General features: G+C 38.8%; 1 protein-coding gene across 3 annotated transcripts in view; it reads left to right on the top strand.

Annotated features, from left to right (window-relative positions):
- Window positions 1-20,470, top strand: part of dacha (dachshund a) — a 145,098-nt gene that overhangs the window by 107,317 nt on the left and 17,311 nt on the right. For 2 of the 3 annotated variants that reach the window (XM_026941239.3, XM_026941240.3), the window contains exons 4-7: window positions 11,827-11,961; window positions 12,274-12,446; window positions 12,594-12,729; window positions 13,690-13,764. In XM_026941239.3, coding sequence (XP_026797040.1) covers window positions 11,827-11,961; window positions 12,274-12,446; window positions 12,594-12,729; window positions 13,690-13,764 — 519 coding nt within the window. Of the gene's footprint in view, window positions 1-11,826; window positions 11,962-12,273; window positions 12,447-12,593; window positions 12,730-13,689; window positions 13,765-15,310; window positions 19,707-20,470 lie in introns of all 3 variants that reach the window. The other variant, XR_008303814.1, reaches the window with a different exon arrangement.

Raw genomic sequence — 20,470 nt, 5'->3', positions numbered from 1 at the left:
ATGACCTAATAATGTTCTTAGCTTACCACATAGCCTAGCTGAAGATGTCTTTCTCAGAGAACCTGGTAGATGCCTCTACATATTTCGGGAATAAGCTCAGTTAAAGTTGAGCTTCCAATACGAAACAGTGCAGGTTACAAAAAAGATTCCCCTGTGAACATTAAACAATACAAAGACATAGCTTTACGAAATTGCGATATTAACATTTCCACCTGCGTAAATTTAGCGTAAATTATCTTGTTTGGGATTTTAAAGATGAAACAAAGATTAGTACCTGTTGCCAAGAAGCGAAGTGTAATCGTTAGGCATTCATCGGGTGAAACGGCATCTCTAAAATTTTTAGTCTGGAGTTCTGCAGTAAGTAAGTGCCCTGTCTCTCACTTCGCAACAACCAAGGCTTCACTCACAACCTCTTTCATTTCACTCTTCTTCTTTTCAGGCGAAGGACGACACGTAAAGACACTAGTAATAGTAAAATTTTGATTGTGGTAAAAAGATCATCCATGTTTAAACCAGTATGACTGTCCGTAAAAGAAAGTTTACTGGTGTTTGTTGGGGCAGTGTGAACATGACATTTGTGTTTCCCAACATAAACCCAGCGGCCAATTTTTAAAAGTTGGTGATTGTCAGCATTGGTTGGCATCTGTCGGTGCAGTGTGAACTGGGCTATACAATTATTCACACTTATTCTAGTGACAATTTAGCCTAGCCAGTCTACCTATCTGCTGTTTTTGGGAGGTGGGAGGAAACCGGAGACACCGGAGGAAACCGAAACAAACAGAGAGATCATGCAAAACTCCTCATAGACAGTAATCCCCAGTAATCCTGAATTCAGGATCAAACCAGGACCCTGGAGCTACTGTGCCACCCAGAGGCACAATTTTGCTGAAATATTAACAATGTTGAGGTCTTCAAATCTTCCTTTGACTATTTAGTTTAAAATATTTTACAGTAATCTGGTCTTTGAGTTAAAGCAGCTGTTAGAATTTGGAATTCATTTAAACTGACCTCTGTAGTCTGACAGAAACGTGAGAAATGACTCTCAAAATCAGTCGCCATTACTTATTCAGAAACTACTGATCAGAGATCAATACTGCCCCATGTGGCCACTTCCTCACTTCATGTCACTGATTTTCTCACTTGGAATGAAATCTGTTTTTTTATGAAGTTTATTTTGGATGGTGATCTGTGGGTCAGAAACTGTTGCCCCCCTTGCTTATGTATCAAAAATCTCCCATGCGTGTCCTTGTCACGTATTTCCCCCTCACGCCAAGCACTGCGAGCAGAGACGGTCAGCGTGCATAAGGAGCTCGTAGCGCTACGGTGTGCAATTCCATCTTGTCATGTGTTTTGTTTACTTTGCCACATGTGTTTTGTTTTGGTTCTTGTCCTGTCTCCACCCCTGTCCCATCATTGGTTGTTTCCCTCATGTGTCTTCATTACTCACACCTGTTTTCAGTCCGGCCGTTTATTAGTTTGTATATTTAAACCCTTGTGTGGCTTTGTTCAAGTGCGAAGCATTGTTCTGTGTTTAACCGCTTGACTTTGCTGAGCCATGTCTGTTTTGGTTAGCGATATTCTAGTTCTTGACCCTGATCCGTCTCCCAGTGTGTGTATTTTGATTATCCTGGTTATCGTGGTTTGTAGATTGCCCGACCTCCGCCTGTTTCCTGGTTTTGACTCACGTTTCGGATTTGTCTGCCTGCCCTTTAATAAAATGCCTTTTACTGCACTTGTATCCATCTCAACTCTTTGTACATGACAGTCCTCCAGCTGACTATTGAGTAATTTATCTACTATAACACACAAGACAATGCAACATACTTGTACAAAGATAGTCACTCACATATCAACCCCTTCACAAACAAACACTTTGTTTACAGTCAGTCATTTTATTCTGATATTCATCTATGTCTCTAACATACATGTACACAAATGCTCTTCTAAACACTTACACACACATATATATATAAGCCATTAACAGTATTAGTATGTTTGTTAGTGTTAAGCTAGTGCTTTATCCAATAATTGGCCATGAAATTGGCTGCCAAAGCATATCTTGTCTTTATTTGTATTTTTATTTATTCATATATTACATCTACAAGTGAGACTGTTGCTAGCCAGTGTCACAGTTATGCCAATTATTGAGCACGAACACTCACAAAAGATGAAAATGTTCAAAGTAGAAAATGACACAAAGATTATTTTCCATTTTGCTGCAAAGAAACCCCCTGAGAACAGTACAATGCAGAAAAATTTGCTGAAACATATGATGGTTGACAATAATAAATTATCTGATTGGCTGGCAAGCTTTAAAACTATGTTAGAAAAATGGTGTCTGTCTGTCAAACTGTATCTGTCTGTTAATCTGTTGATTAACATCAACATCTGCTATGTAAGTAAGTAAGTAATGTACGTCCGCTGTTGTAGTACAGATCGCTACAGCGACAGCTGGTTATAAATGGTAAAGAAATACTCAGCACACACATACACTCATATACACTCACCAAAGACTTTACTAGGAATGCTATACTAATAATGAGTAGGGTCTCCCTATGCTCTCAAAGCAGCCTCAATTCTGTATGGCATGGATTCCACAAGATGTTGGGAACATTCCTTTTAGATTCTGGTTCATGTTGACATCCTGTAGCTTTCAGGAGCACTTTCGTGCTGTGAATCTCCCGTTCTACCACATCCTAAAGGTGTTCTATTGGATTCAGAGCTGGTGACTGGGAATTCCATAAATGGGAAATTGTGGCCATGAAGGGAGCGCATGGTCAGCAACAATACTCAAATAGGCTGTGACATTCAAACAATGATTGGTATTAACGGGCCCAAAGTATGCCAAGAAAACATTCCCCACACCATTACACCACCTCCACCAGTCTGGACTGTTGACACAAGGCAGACTGGGTCCATGGATTCATGGTGTTGCTGCCAAATTCTGACCCTATCATCTGTGTGACTCAGTAGATATTGAGATTCATCAGACCAGGCTATGTTTTTCTAGTCTTCAGCTGTCAAGATTTGGTGAGCCTGTGCCCACTGCAGCCTCAGCTTTATGTTCTTGGCTGACAGAATTGGAACCCGACATGGTCTTCTGCTGTTGTAGCCCATCCGCCTCAAGCTTTGAAGTGTTGTGCATTCTGAGATGCTTTTCTGTTCACCACAAATGTACAGAGTGGTTATTTGAGTTACTGTAGCCTTTCTGTCTGCTCAAACCAGTCTGGCCATTCTGCGTTGAGCTCCTTCATCAGCAAGGTGTTCTTGTCCACAGAACTACCAATCACTGGATGTGTTTTCTTTATTGCACCACCTGAGTAAACTCTAGAGACTGTTGTGCGTGAAAATCCCCCCCACTGATGTTTGATGTGAATATTACCTGAAGCTGCTGGCCCTTATCTGCATGATTTTATGCATTGCACTGATGCCACATGATTGGCTGATTAGATAATTAGACTGCATGAATGAGTAAATGTACAGGTGTTCCTTATTGTGCATAGTTGAGCAGTATTGATTTTGCCACTCAATGTGTGGGTGCAGTGTGTTGGATAAATAGCTGAGGTAAACAGATGAGTCCATGAGGTCAGATGAGCATTTGAAAGACTCTCCACTCATTGGTCAATGGTTTATATTCTGTAGATCTTAGAGTATCCTGGTATTTAATCAATTGAGGCCTACACACTATTGCAGAACACTTTACCAGAAAAGGTTTTTGAATTATTTCTACAAAGATACCATTTTTGTTCCAATGTCAGTGTTTGCATCAGTTTTGTCTGTGTGCATTTTTTACACCTGTGCATTTAGTGGGCCCTCAGTGTTGCATGTTGTCCTTGAAGAAGATGATTGTGTCTCCTGAGATGTCACAGCAATTCGTCATCATGGACTTTAGCTTCATTGAATACGTTATTTCTTCATTGAATACAGAAATACCTCCACTTCAAAGTGTAAATGAAAAGTTGAGAGGTGCATGAGCCAAGGTTTGCATACAACAAAGTGTCCAGTGTGAAACGGCATGAATCCAAGCATCCTTATTTAGTCCCAACCTTTGGTCCAGCTAATGGGAATACATCCCATGTAATGATCCATAGTTCCTGTTGGTAATGAGATTTGGGAAATGCTTGTCTGTTTGACCAGATGATAGTGTATTAACCGAGTAGGCCAAGCAGGATGGGCGGATGTGTCCACCCGGAGCCCCCATGTCCTGCCTCATTTGTCATCCACCTGACAACGGAGCTGCCACAAGGGTCCGAGGGGGGATTAATTTCAAATGAGCCTCAAAATGTCATCTAATGAAAGTCCATAAAGATGCCGCAGACTCTGGCTGCCTATCTAGCCAAATTAGCCACAGACTGCAGAGAAAACAGTAAACACCTGGCGAGTTCCTTGGATTTGCACTGCTAGCCACTGATAAGAAAGAAGTTAAAATTTTCAAGTCTTTAGCAAATTTGCATATTTACTTATTTGACTTGCATATGTTTTTGTTCTCTGGCACATGATTCTCCAAATGTGTGGCACTCAAACAGAAAGAGAGATACTTTTTTTGTTACCTTGGCCCCCATCATCCATGCCACTCATTGACATGTAAATGCACGGCAATATCAAAGAGACATCTTCTCAAGCTCCCTGTGAAGTGAGTACTACTTATGATCAAAGGCAAGGCGTCGTAAACCGTTCAAAGAGAACATAGTCCTCTGATGACCATTAATGTGCTCTCTTATAAGGGTAAGTGAAAGACTGTGCCATCTTATGCACAATATAGGACTCATTTAGAGAGGATGCTGAGATGTTAATCTTGTTCATCAGATGTAAGCTAAGTTCATTAAGCTTGAGGTGGATGTCTAAATATAATGGAGGTAATTGAGAGGCAGTGGTCAAAGAAGCAATGGATTTACCAAAGTAGTGGGATAGAAATAATCACACAATGTACTGAGATATTTTTATTTCTGCCATTATTATTCCAGCCTGTTAAACATGACATCTGGAAACAAGTTTATAACAAGTTTGTTTTTCATATATCTGTCCATTGTCAAAATTCATTGGATTAACACATGTTTTTCTCAAGAAGGGTGTGTAAAGCCATTTTCATTCTGCCTGCTTTCCATTTTCCCCATGTGGTTTAACACTAAAGAACAGTGCAGGAAATCTGCATCTCACACCCTGAACATCTGTGTGGGTTTGGGGGGTGAGGAGGGGCTTATATACAAACACCTCAAATACACATTTTCCTTCAGACCCCCACTGTAATGTGAAGTGGGAAAAAACAACCATCATATCCAAAATACCATTGCCTCTGATTTTTTTTCTCCCAGTGTAATGGTTAAATTACTGATATAAGATTGAATGGTTACTGTCCTGAATCTCTTATTAATAATATTACATGGATATGTCCTTGGTCCTTGTTTAATCACCTGTTTTTGCTAAGTGGCTGTTTAAAACAGATAAAATGGCTTATGGAGTCCCAAGGTTCCCTTGGCACCACTGGCACAGTGTTTTGTCACCAAGAAAAACATAACAGTTCCATACTGATCCATTTTGGTAAATCCAATGCACTGCAGTCTTTTCTCCTGTCAGGGCAGCTACTCTACAACAACCTTCATCTGACTCCTCGCAGCAATTAACACTTCATTAAGAGAGCTCTTCAATCATTTTCACTTTCAATTCATACATTTTTGTGCCAAGTCTCTTGTGGATTGTTTTCACATTGTTCCAGGAGAGAATTAATGACTGATGATTTCAATATTTTTCATTCTTCTCCCTGATGCATCTTCATTATTATTTTGTTATTGAATGTAAATACATTTTTTTCACTTCCAAAACCACAGGCTCATTCCTGCACCTACAGAAATGCAGATTTTTTATATATATGTAAACATATCCACACCTCAGGATGTCAAAGTGAAGCCTAGCTTTTAATTGCAGCCTAGCTACTCTAGTGAGATGTTTACATCTAACACACTCTATTGAATGTAATTAGAGTTGTGCTATGGTGTAGTAAGGGTTGACTTGTCAGATGGCTTTGCTGCTCCATTATGGCATGCTTGACTGCAGTAGGAATGGTGCCAGTAATAGATTGTAGGGTATTTGGAAAAGAAAGCCACCAATGTATTATCTTCAGTGTAGAGATTCCTTATGTACTGCGATGCTCCCTAATTTAAAATAGGGTACAGTTGATGTACTTGGACTTCACCATACTTGGCAGATCCATTGTATGTCCTGCATGTCCTGCATTATCATGGCTGAAGCTGACATATGGACATGTATGTCTTCCTCAGGGGTGGAGTTGTGTGTGTGTGGTGACTGCAGAGGAATATAAAGGGGCATCCTATTTAGCTCTTAAAATCTACACACAGTCATCAACCACCTAATCTTAAAAAATGAGACAGAGCTGAAAATAGCAGTGTAAAGATTCTCTATTCTAGCATCTTTAATGACAACATACACACTGAAAAATATTCACATATGCAACTCATCCAGCTTAAAAGCTTACTTGAATGTCAGTTCACTGGTGGGGATTCCTCTCTGTAGTTCAGTGCAGTCTATGGTGTAATTAAATGAAGTCACTGAATTACTCTTCTCATTTTGATAACTTAAAATTCAGTTTTACCATTAATGACAACTTTATTTTCACAGTGTCCATCCGACAACCAATGTTATCTCGAACACTGATGACTTTTGTTTAATTCAGACTTTTGAACCCGAACACAGGCAGTTTTTCTTGTCCAGGGGACAGGATTGGGGAAATCAGGATAAACGTGAATAATCTGACGCATATTACCCAGGCATATTTGTCATTAGCTTGGATTTGCATGTACCTTGTTGAGGAACTGTGGAAGAGAGCATGCCGGGGGAAACAAGGGGGTAGGTTTGGCCAAAAGCACAGCTGTATTGCCTGCCGTACTGATTGCCTCTCCATCCCTCACCCTCATTTATCTTCATTTCTTCCCAATTACACCAAATTAGCAATAGTCTCAGTTGCATTACCAACTTAATCCTCCCCTCTTTTTTCCCTTTTCGTAGGGAAGCATTATGTGGCGGCAGATGATTCCTTGGCGGGAGTCAGGGTAAACAGCCATGAAAATGCCACCCTGGCAGATGGCGAGGCCCAGAAGAAATATGACAAACAGAGTGCCAGCGTGCAGTCCTCTGCCTGCACCCGCTACAATCTGTTAATGTGCTCCCGGACAGTGTGTGTTTGTGTGCATGTGTGAGTGTGTGCGTGTGTCAGTGTGTGCAAGATTTGCAGATGTAACAATGTTAATGAATGCGTGTGTTCAGTATGTTTAGCTTTAAATAGACATAGTGGAACCAAAGCAAGGCAGTGTTGCTTGTTCCTCTATAATGATTGTAAAAAGAAATTCATGCCATTATATAGTGGTAATTGCTTCAATACTGGAAGTACTGTATATTCTGATAGCATTCAAATGAATTCAAGTAAAAGTTTGTCCACAGTCCATATCTCCGAATTAGTGAGTGATCTAAAACAGCGTTCTGTGAATTAGGTCATTCAAGACCCTCAACTTTCGAATTTGTGAGAGTGAGAAGTTGATTTTGTTTGCTGCAGAGTAAACACACATACACAAACCCAGTGCTTTCACAGGCTGGAAAGGGGTCTGGTGGCATAAACATATATTCACACACTGTTTATAACCACCATGCACACAAACATGCTGGGCTTTGTCTATATCAACACAGGCACCCACTCAAAAGAAAGCTTAAAGGCTCTAACTTCATTATGAAATCAAACAACACATAAAAGTCCAGATCTTTGTGGCCATACAAGTAACAAACCCACCCAGAAGAAGCTCCACTCTTTTTGTTTATTGTTCTGGTTACAGAAAATATGGTTTAAATCACTTTTCCATTGATTATTTCCATTTGATGTTTGATGTTTGATAGCTATCTAATGCTGCATTTGTGGTGATTGGTAAGAGGTTATTTGCAAGTTGTAGTAGCGTCATTTCCCAACCAGGCAAGTTCGGCCGATGGAAACAAAAAAAAGAAGAAAACGTGTATTTTGTTTGCTTAGTCATAAAAAGCTACTTTAACCACATTTTTACAGATACAGGACTGAGTGGCTATTGCTACTGTTCTATTATACTGAACTTCAAACATACATGCAACATTTTGGACAAAAATTGCAGTGCAGCAAGAACAGTGGACAATAGCAAGTAGCATTAGCAGCAAGTGATAACTCTAATGTTGATGAGTACCTTCTCAAAACAGCAATTAGTATCGTCAATATTACAGATTTAACCAAGGACTGTGTCTGTATACAGTATTAATTGATCTAAAGCAAATACTGCTATAAACTAATGTAAAAGCATAGAGTGCGTGGCCGTGTTGATTTGACGTCACTCCGTAAATGGGGAAGGAACTGGTAGTTGAGAAGACTACATCAAGTTGACGAGTTCAAATTACATGTTGAAGGGGCATTTTCAGTGGCTTTTACTGGTTGTAAGTGAGGAAATACAAGTTGAAATTTCACCTTGAACACAGCATTAATTCACTTAAATGGTGACTTCTGAGACAATGGCTAGCGCTGTAATATTCATATATGCTTCTCTCACATATGCTCTTCAATCTCCAGCCAACTGGAGAAAGAGTGTGGGCTGTAGGTAGGGCCAGTGTGAGTGGCAGATGGCATGGCTGACAGGCCAAAGAAACACTTCAGAGGAGGGAGATTAGCTAGTTTCCTATCTTTTACCCTTTCCCAAACACACATGCTCACAAATGTCATGGTTTACACATTACGTCATATGGAAATATGAAGTCTTTTAATAATCAAATCCACAAAGATCATGGATGGCTTTGTTACATTCATCATTGTCCCTCTGTATGGAAAAAGGTCTATTTCATTTGAGCATAGCCATTTGAAAATTTTTATGGCAGTTTATTAAAGTAGGTTAAAGCTAGCTTCTATATAACATTTAATTCAAATAACAGATTTTCTTTATTTCTTAATGGCTTCATGAAGATGCATGTAACGTAGGAGAAGTACAGTAGTTGCTCTAAGTGGCTGGATGGTTTGGAGGTGTTGGACTAAAGAAAAATGTGTGAGCCTGTATATGTAAACTGTTTCTGTCCTCTATTCACACTACAAAAAAATTTAAAGTGTGAATAGAGGACAGAAGCAGTTTAAGTTTGCTGAATCAGGCTGAGGAATGATTTGCCAAAGGTGTTTGGTTGGATGGTTACATATGGGTACAGATTTGTCAGAGAGACACTGAACATTTATATGGGGTTTAGGAAAGACTTGGGCAGTGTGTGTGTGTGTGTGTGTGTGTGTGTGTGTGTGTTAGACAATTACCCAAGGCTTTTTTTTTAAAGGATGCCTTTAACCAGCTCTGTCACTGAGTGGCTAAGGAGGAGTTTGGTGATGGACACATTTTTAAAGCATGACTGACAGCCAAGTAGGGTGCAGATTCACACTCTTGGTCACACACATACACACACACTTCCCTGGCTGGCACCACTTTTAGGCTAATTACTCTAGTAGCCAACACTAGAGGAGCTCTTGGACCGAGCCCAAATGGGTCATCAGCACCAGAGCTGCGGATAGTTGAACTCCTCACTCACTCTGATATACTGTGGCTCACACATGCATGCACAAACACACACATACATACACATGTCCAACACGGTTGTCTTTTGGGAGCTCAGGATATTATAAAAGGCTCTCTGATTTAGAATTGAATGAAGGGAAACACACACACACACATACAGAGCATTGTTGACTCTCACTACTGCTACCTCCTAGATTATACAAGTTTAGCATTTATCATTACATTGCATTTATGTTAATTACAATTATGCTTTACAAGAGCATGGAAAGGTCAAGTGGAAGTTGCAGTGCAAACACTTTTGCACTAACAAATATGCATGCACACATGGACGCATGTACACACACACACACGCACACACACACGCACAGACTCACTCTTTGAATTGCTTGCGATTGTCTAAAAAAAACTCCCATTTTCCCTCAGCTGCAGCAGCTCTGAGCCCAAAGTCTCTCTGCTTTTCAAATCTTTTGTACAGATGAATGTGTCCTTAAGAACTGAGTTGTTTTAAAATGTACAGCAGAAAACATTCACTAATACGTGTGAGCTTTTCTGTATACTAAATAAATATCACAGTTGTATTAAAAATAATTGAACTGTGTATTCTAGGAAATGTTTGAGAAAGAATTAGTTCAGTCTACTTCTGGATCTTATACATAATACAGGATCTTGTATACTATCACATACTATCTAGGTGTGAGTGTATAAGACTGGTAACTGCACTGGGTGAGAGAACATCAAATCAAAAAAATCACACACAATTTAGGGAAACAAAATGAGAAATACTTTCCTCACCTTTCTCATAACAATTAGAGAGGGTGATATTTTATCTGTGACAAATAATTTATTGTGCTATTTGATCTGTCATTTCACACTGAAGATCATATAATTAATATAATCAATAAAATGTCTATTTCATTTTTATCATAGTAAGAAAGAATTAGTTTCAGTTGGTGTGTTTAGTTATTAGGAGGATTAAGCCTATTCATATTGATGTTCAGTGACAAATAGTGTACAAGGACAAAACCAGGATATGAGAAATGGAACAGGACTTGAAAATTCATATGCTGTGTCTCAGCTGAAAGCAATAAAGGGTTTGAAAATCTCACTGCACTGGCAGATTTTGAATCTCACACTCACACCCACGTTGGATTTATTTTCACCCAATAGGCAGATTCATTTTTGACCACAAAAATAGGAATGGGACAAAAACTGTTTAAAAAAAAAAAAAGACTAATGCTAAATCAAACTAGCAATAGGTACATTATACCAGCAAATTTGCTTGTTTCTGCATGAAAACAGAGCTTGTTAATCATCATATGTTAATGTATATACAACTTCTAACTCCCTTCATGCAAACACACCTTCTGTGTCACATGAATCAGAAAACACATACCCACACCTACACACACATGGCCTCAGGTGTGAGCTTAGCCATTATCTCGTCTGCTTGTTTTCTCTCACTCTTTCCAAGCACTCCCAGATGAACAGCTCCCTGCGTTCTATAGAGGAAGAATTTAATTCACATTATTATTAAAAGAATCACTCACTGCAATCTGTTGCAAAAACACCATCTGCTGGATCACTCACAGGACCTCCATTGCTTATTAAGCAGAATTAGACAATGATTTCCTCTTCTCGGCTTCACCTCCTCTCTCCCCTCCTCTTTACGCTCAGCTCTCAGCTAATTCAACTTAAGTCTTTTTTTATAGCACCTAACAACTGGTTTCTCAGCTGGATCCCATTGATTTATTTATGGATATTAGCGATGCAGGTTGGAGGCTGGAGGCTCCCATTATAGGTTTGAGAGGCTTTGGCCTGAGTAGCACTGCTTCTTGCTGATCTAGTGTCACTTTTCTGAATCCAGATTTCTGACCTTATTTACCAGTGAAATAGCCATGCTGCCATGAACCTGCTATAATCATGTGCTGGCTTTTTGGACATGTACTCTATATGTGGGCTTCTTCCATCAAATGACTATTAGGGATTCACATACGTGAGAACTGGTTACATTGAAGTTGTTTTCCACGCAGTTTGATTGGAAGATAATTTGAATAATGCATAATTATTGAGTAGTATTTTCTCTCCTGGTTGGTTCACCTCTAAAAACACAAAAGAAACCAGAATGGATTTCTGATTTTGCTAGTGACCATGTAGCATTTTTGTAACCCTTTTTTGTTAGGTCCAGACTCCTCTATCCTCTTTCTCAGTTTCTTTTCTTTTTTCTCCAACTCGTCTTTCTCCATCTCCATGATCTCTCCAGGGGGCAGTGAGTCATCCTGGGATAAGGAAAAGCTGCAGTCACCCCCCTCATCTGGAGCACAGCATGGTTTGGCCCATGCCAGCCTCTCTGGTTCACACCTCACCTCACTACAGCAGAGCCACCTCCTGGCCAACCGTGAGTTCTCATCCACATATTCATTCATTCATGAGTTCCATTCATTTATGTGTTCAAACCCTGACTCTCCATGGATTGATCCATGGATAAGTTCTCAAGAGTGAATTGAGAGTGACTTTAAAGCTATTCCTTAGGTAACAATTCTAAAACAATTATTTATACTGTGACCTTCTCTCTCTCCATGTCTCTCTCTCTCTCTCTCTCTGTATATATATATATATATATATATATATATATATATATATATATATATATATATATATATATATATATATATATATATCTGTGTTTCTTGCCCTCTCTTACTCTCAGGTCTGGATCTTCCTTTTATGATGATGCCCCACCCCCTGTTGCCTGTCAGTCTGCCCCCTGCCTCTGTTGCCATGGCAATGAACCAGATGAACCACCTTAACACCATCGCCAATATGGCTGCCGCTGCACAGATGCACAGCCCCCTGTCCAGAGCTGGAGCATCCGTCATCAAGGTAGTGGTCAATGACACACACACACTCTCTTTCTTCACTCTGTGTGGGCACTGTGACTATCCGGGACCATCGTATATATTTACTGTAGCAAAGTTTAAGAGTGATTTAAAAGTCAGTGAGGCCTGTGTGTGTATGTTTGCGTGGCAGGAGTGTGTGCAGGACAGTCCATCTCCAGCTCCTTCTCTGGAGGAAGGCCCTCGTCCAGGCTCACAGCCCTCTTCCCACGTCAGCAGCAGTGTGTCCAGCTCTCCACATCCACACCCACGGAGCCCTGAGCACCTGGGTATACACACACACACACACACACACACACACACACACACACTCACATACATATATATATTATACATACACACAGTACTGTGCAAAGGTCTTAGACACCCTATTTTTTTTTAGTACAGATTTTTATTTTATGACTTCTACATTACTGATTCAGTTCAAAAACATTTTAGATTTCCAAACATTAGTTTTCAGGCACAAAATTATTAAAGAAAGCAGAAGATTACATAAGAGACACTTTTTGGACAAAAAAAACATAATGAAGGCTGCTGGGTTTTGCTGCAAAAATAAGAAGAAAATGTGACAGTCAAAGTGTCCAGAAGAACTGCAGCTGCTTCTGCAAGATGCTCAGAAAACTTACAGCTCATTTCCTTATAAAACTGCACAAATTGTACCTGAGACTACTATTTTTTTTTAAGTGAAGGATCGTCGCACCAAATATTGTGACTCCAATTTTTTTTTAAATGTAGAAACATTTGATTTCATTATTTTTGAAAGCATCTTTGCTCTACAGCATTTCTTTGCATGTGTCTAAGACTTTTGCACAGTACTGTGTATGTATATATATATATATATATATGTGTGTGTGTGTGTGTGTGTATGTGTGATAAAATATAGCTATATGTATAAAGCTATAATTCAGTTTCATACAGAGTTCTTGTGAATATCAATATCATGAATAAAATATAGAATTATTTTTAAAATATTTGATTCATTAAAATCATTTTTGGTAGTAAATTCTCGACTGCACAAACACCAACCTTTCTGGAGTAAAACTGTTCACTCACACATTATCAACAGCAACGAAAACAAAACATATATTCTTTTCTAGCTCATAATTTATTCAAAAGCTGCCACTGAATTTTTTGGGTACCTGCCAAAACTGTGTGTATAAAATAGTTTCAGCTTGGACGATGCACATAAACATGTCACATATGCTTACTTTATGCTTATATTTCTGCAGTGCTGAATCCAACTGATGGCGAAATTGCAGACAGAGACACTGGCATTAACATGAAGAAAATCATCAAAGAGAAAGGTAGGAAAGTGTGTGTGTTTAAGAACGTATTTCACTATTTAAATACTATTTGATTTTTTGTGATAATCAAACAGGAAAATATTGCTCATTTCAGGCATTTATCTAATCAGCCAATCTAGGGGCAGCAGCGCAATACATCATGCAACACACACAGACACACACACACACCCCACTCTGTGTGGGCACTGAGATCAACCGGACCATTGTTTATATTTACAGGTGCAAAGTTTAAAAATGATTTAAATGCCAGTGGGCCCTGTGTGTGTGTGTGTGTGTGTGTGTGTGTGTGAATACAGGTCAAGAGCTACAGTTTCACAACAAACATTAGAATGGGTGTACTCTAGGAGATTCTGAAATACTCAGAGTCACTGAGATCACCTTTTTTTTGGATTTTCCCCAATTTTGTGTTGCCTAGTTCCCACCCACCAGTCAGGTCTCCCCCGTCATACTATAGCTACCACCCAGGAAGGCTGAAGGCTAACACGTGCTTCCTCCGAGACACCAATGTCATCTTATCGAACTGCTGCTAATGCTAAATCATGGGGTGGTGTAACACACTCAGAGGGAAGCACTATGCACTCCCAGCTACATGCATGGACTCACAGACACCCACAATTGGCTAGTGTCATTGTGATTAACAGGGGAAAGAGATTCTGTCATCCCTCTCACCCAGAGAGCAAGGGCAGAAATACAATTTTGTTATGTCAATGTGCATAGGCACAGTTCCTTGTAAGTGAGTTGCTTATTCTATGCAGTATGCAGCTGTGTGTGTGTGTGTGTGTGTGTGTGTGTAACAGATGGCAGTCTCCACCTCACAGTTGCAGAACTGGGAGGAGATGGAGAAAATATGCCCCCAGGTACTCTTAAAGAGATTCAGTGTACACCTGGCCTGAGACCATATTTATTAATGCGTCTGGAAACGAATCTGTCCCAAACACACACACACACACAGACACCATGCTGATGTTTACTAGAGAGCACAATGCTACACTACAACTTTACTGCCAAGATAGGGAGAAATGAAAGACCAAATTAAATGAAAGACACACACAGACTGCTAATTCATCTGATTAAGCTTTCAAGGCATGTGGAAACATGCACACAGAACATTCTAACCCCCGTATACACAGTGATTTATGCCTTTGTAATCTACTTAAGATGTTAGCCTAACAAACAACAATTACTTTGGTGACCATTACGCACCACACAGACTGATACGCACACTCTCAGTGGCAGATTATGTGAGGTGCATAGGTCAGTGTACACACCTGAAAGGATTTGCTCAGTAAATATGTGCTACACTGCTCTTCCTGCTCCTTCTAATACTCTGTTGTGTCTGTTTTAATAGCACACCCTGACACAAGTCTCTCTGCGAAAGTGATCATTTAACATGAAAAAGCCATGAGCTGAACTCTTTACATACATGGCATCTTTTCAAAAGTCAAGTGGATTTTAAACACTAGTTACCTTGTGTGTGTGTATGTGTGTGTTTGTGTGTGTGCATGTGTGCGTGCGTGCATGCGTCTGTTGGTGATGATAAACAAAGTGACTTGGTGGTGCATGGTGATAAATTGCCAAGCCCGAGGCCAGGAGCACCTTGTTTCAGCAGGACTCTGGCAAGTGAACCCCTTTCCACCTCTCCATAAATCACTTATTCCCTCTCTCTCTCTCTTTCTCTCTCACACACGCACACACACACAGACTCTCTCTCTGCTCACTACAGGTCAAACACTAATGGTGGCTACACTCGCTGCAAGCAAGGTTTCTCCCCTTTACCTACTCTCTCTTCTGTTACAGACAGAGGGTGCTCTGATCTAATTCTGGATGGACTTATTCTGCCTTATATGTAACCAGTTAGAAGTCATTGGGGGGTGTTTTGCTGATACACCAGTGTGCCTGTGTATTATGATAAACTCTGGAAAGGACACAGGGTACAATTAAAGTTATATAGCTATAGCTATAAACATTACTTAAAATGTGAACTAGGATTTTTAAAATAAGGATGCCTGCTGGTGTCCTCAATGCAATTTTTTAATCATTATTAAAACAGTATTCATTTGTAAAAAGCACTGGATTCCTGTGAATTTATTATTACTTATTAGAAAAAAAATTACTTTATCATTTATTTTATTAGAAAAAAACAAGCTCTGAATTATTTCTTCGTAATCAATGCTAGTTTCCACAGCTCCAGAGTCAAGCCAGTCCAAATCCAAACAAACAGCCATCAGAATCTTTAGCCAATAACTCTAATGCTGAAGATAAGTATTACACACCGGTTAAAGGCTTATTTCAGACTGCAAAAGAGAGAAAAACAGAATTAATATAGCATTCTGTGAAAACAAAGAGCAAATCAATAGAATATTTAAAAACATTTACTTTAAGCTAAAGTATAGCAGTAAAAAAGCTCCAGAAATGGCTCTGGTGCCTAAACTGATGAGAATCAGAAAAACTGTGAAAACAGCACTCATACAGCATTCGTACACTGCATAGGGCTACAAGTGATCTTTTTATCAAATATATTTTTTAAATAATCTTGCAGCATTCCGATTAAATTGCTGCTACAGTATTATATGTAATTCTAAATTTGGTCAGTTTTCTGCTTTAAAACACCTACTAATAAACCTGGTGGTGATTTGAATCAGGTGTCTTTGAGCCAGAAAAAAAATTAAACTGTGTTGGCCTCTGGACCTCCAGGAGTGAAATTGTGTGTCGTTGATTCAATATTGTTCTATTTGAAAAGGTAACGTTATGATATTGGGTTGTATGATTGTTATACTGTAAATGTTTTACACTATAGTGTATACCTCACATCCTAGACTGTCTCTACTAGACTTTTGTCTTTCAGGCATCCTGCATTAGAGTGAACTAATATACCTGTTATTAAGCACTAAACTGCTGCAGGCAGTAAATCGGAAACGAATGCTGGCAGCTTTTTAAACATTAGTCATTATTTAAAAAAAGAGGTCCATGTGAATGTTTGCTTTCATCTACATGGAACTTTTCTTGCAAGTTGCTTTCATGTGAAACATGCAAGTAATAAACCTTGGAGGAGATCTGAGACACACTTTTTAACGTCTCCTTTCATCGTACAATGACAGTGAGCCACTCAGGCATGGAGTAGTTAAAGGACATCTGTAGTGGATAAATTATTAAAGAATTCCCATATTGTGTAGGTTTATGTAAACAGTAGCACTAAAAACAAGATCCACGCTCATGTACTTTCAGAAGACAGTAGAATAGAGATTAAATATAACTTAGCCTTTTGTGACCATATGAAGGCCTCAGTAAACTGCAATACATTCTGCTGTATTATTAGTGTTTTACCTTACCATTGGAAGAAATGTGGGCATCATATTTTCCAGTGGGGAAAAAAGTCAAGTGCTTCTGGTCCAGTTTGTTTGCTAATGTATATGACTTAATTTGATGTGGTGTGCAGTGGTCACAGGAGTACTTAGGGAGGAGAGAGAGAGAGACTATAATGTGTTATTCTGCGCACTCCATATTTGCCTGTCCAGTTTTCCACAGAGCAAGATAATAATGTGGCATCTGGTTACAATCAATGTTTCCCTCCTACCATTATGAAATTAGCCACACGGAAATTATTTGAAATGGCCTGTAATGATTTCTGATAGAAATTTGCGCCATTGTTTCGCCCTTTGAGATAAGCGAACCGGTAAATCAGCATCAGTCAAAACAAGTGCACATTTAAGAATAAACCCCCAACCCCACTCGGGCCCCCCCTTGGGGGCCAGAAAAACCCAAATGCTTTACCTCATTCTTTGATTCTGGATCTAGACCTTTAGGCTCTGATTCAGAACTGATAGGCGTTTGACTTTTTTTTTTTTTGGCAGGAAATGTTACATTTGCTGTGAAAAAGCCCTGCATTCCTTGTTTTTTTTTAGCTGCATATTTTCCCTCGTTATATTGTTTGTTTATTTGACAGCACTTCCCTCAGATTGTGTGCAAAAAGAAGTGTTTGAAGACCCTTTGTGATCATTAGCTTGATTGCTGTTCTAAGCGTGTTTGGGGTGGTTTAATTAAACCGTAGCTGGGTGTGCCAGACCCTGGGGAGAAAGCTTTGGCTTCAAGGTTTTGAAGGGTTTCTCCTCTTAGAAAAAGGTGTCAGATGAGGAAAATCAATGCTGTGATAGGGAAAGTTACTGTTACAGTTGGCAATTTGGGGCAAGGTTAGTGCAGCTGAAAGTCACCCTACATAGACATTTTTGGATGAGAAAGCTGGTGATAAATGAGTGCTTGTTCTGCCTGACTTCCCCCCTTTCTTTCTGTGTGTGTGTATGTAATAAAGACAGGTGCTTGTTCTGCTCTGCTTCTGGGGAAATAGTCCAAAGAGTACCACTTTTCTCATCAATAGAACACGAGACAGTAAACCAAACTGTAGTCAGTTACAAATTATTATTACACAAGTATTTACTTGTGTCTCTGTCTGTTTTTCCTGCAACTGCTTCATGCTTGGTCTTAGTCTTGTCTTTGTCAGTTTGGATTTGATTTTGACTTTTTACATAAATAAATAATTGAATTAAAACACTACATTAGTTCCAAAAGTAGATGCCTTGTTCAGACTTGGTAACATCTGTCTCTGGTGGTACACTCATAAGTGGATAGAAGAGATAGATAGGAATTCACATTTGGTATTTTCATGTATGTTGAATGTGTCTCCATTTACTACTTGTCATCGCATGTCTTCGAGAGCAGGGTTGCCAAATCTGCCTAAAAGCAAATGGATGTCACTTCAAAACCAGGCCCAAAATACTAGCCAATAGTAAATTTGAGTAAACTCAAATGAAGGGATTATATTTAGCTGTCAGGTGTCATTGTATTAATTAAATTGTCAGATGCTCAGATCAAAAGCTTTACTCATATAGATATCTGGCTGTGGCATTTTGTTAAAAATTTTGCTCCGCTAATTACGTTTCATGTGCTTTTAACAGTCACACACAAAAAGAGGGACATAAAAATAAATAAAAAATGAGGTACATACATACATTTAGTCATATGGTGAGAGTGTGGGCACATGCTGTCAGAGTTTGAGGATTTAAAAATCAGTCCCTCACAAACACAGTTCTAATGAATGTGATCACAGTTCAGATCACACGATTTAAATATTAAAGAACTTAAATATACTGTCAAATATTAAATATATAATAATAAAGTACATATGTTGTAGATAGACTATAGCTATGTTTCCAGCAGATGGGTTCAGGCTCATACCTGCAAATTTATTTGTTATGTGCTTGTTGACTATCTGTGTACTAGACTGCTTTAATATTTTGTGAAATGGTATAATGTTTCCTTTAACAGTTGTCGTCTGGCAGCTCAATGCACGCTCCCAAACTCAAAATCTGCCCCTTCTAGCCCATCAAGACTGTCTTTGCAAAATGAATTGTAATAGTCAAAAGAAACATCGAACAGTATTTCTTAATGAAGTATTTAAGCATTTCCTTGAATTGTTATTTCACCAAAGTATTTAATTGGTCTTAAATTACTTAATTGTAATAAATATGTATATATATTACATACATATAATCTCATAAGTAAAGAAAATTTGTGAGAATGAGTAGATACATTCACTGACACATTCATACAGGTTTTGAACAAGAAGCATGCATATGATTGGAGACTGTGTGTGGACGGAATACATAACATAATGTTTGTAAAATGCCACAGACAAAAAAAATCAGCTTATGTTGATCACATGTATCCACAGTGTGGCTGAACACTTGAACACTTAATAACTGATTACCATCACCTGAGATGGATGTTAATGAACACAGCCTTAGTCTAAACAGCTTGGCCTGTTTTCACTAAGCAAGCAACATTCTAATACTAATAACATGAAGCCTGCCATGTTTTCCACTATCTTGCTGAATCCTTCTGTCCCATGGGTTACCTGAATCATCCTGTTCCAGTCCTGCTGTGCACAGGTTAAGGAGCTGAAGAGTGTTGACCCAGTATTCCTCTCATTTAATATTCTGCATACTACTACACTCCAAGCTTAATTGGCAGAGAGGAACACTCATTAGGCCTTATTTTCATCTCTGCGTAGTCATTATTAGTGATTGGAGTGGCAAGTGGGCAAGTTCTTGCCTTTTTGTTTACATATTCATTTATTTATGGGCATATTTGTTCATTTAATTTACACTTTCTTGCATGTCCCATATTAGTTACGAAGCTCGGTGGTGTGTTGTGTTTGTTCTACACTTATCAGTCACTGTTCCTTATGAAGACTTGTGGCTTTATGCAAGTTTGATCATTGTCTAGTTTATAATATGCCAGACTACTTCTACTTTTACATTTATTCAGCAAGGATGGTCAAGCATATTAATGTAAAATATAACATTTTTAATGGTTCACTGTGTGAGTTGAACTTTCATTAGACTCCAGAGCCTAAAATATATGGAAATTACATATTGGCCAAGATGTTGGACCATTATATGTTGAACTATAGTTTGTATTTTAAGAAAAAAGCCTCCCAAATATTTATTGCATAGTTTGTGGTGTGTTGGGGATATTGAGATAAAACATTACTATAAATATTTTGGAAGAAAAAAGTCTAGAAAAAAGTCAAGGCATAAACTTTGATACTGTATGTTAATTTATTTTATGTGCACATGCCATGACTATCAACATCTCAAATCTTAATTTTTTTCTCAGTTATTTAATTATTAAATTAAATTATTTAATTTAA

The sequence above is a fragment of the Pangasianodon hypophthalmus genome, chromosome 15, assembly GCF_027358585.1.
Source record: "Pangasianodon hypophthalmus isolate fPanHyp1 chromosome 15, fPanHyp1.pri, whole genome shotgun sequence".
NCBI classification, from domain to species: Eukaryota; Metazoa; Chordata; class Actinopteri; order Siluriformes; family Pangasiidae; genus Pangasianodon; species Pangasianodon hypophthalmus.
This window is presented reverse-complemented; position numbering and strand designations above follow the sequence as displayed.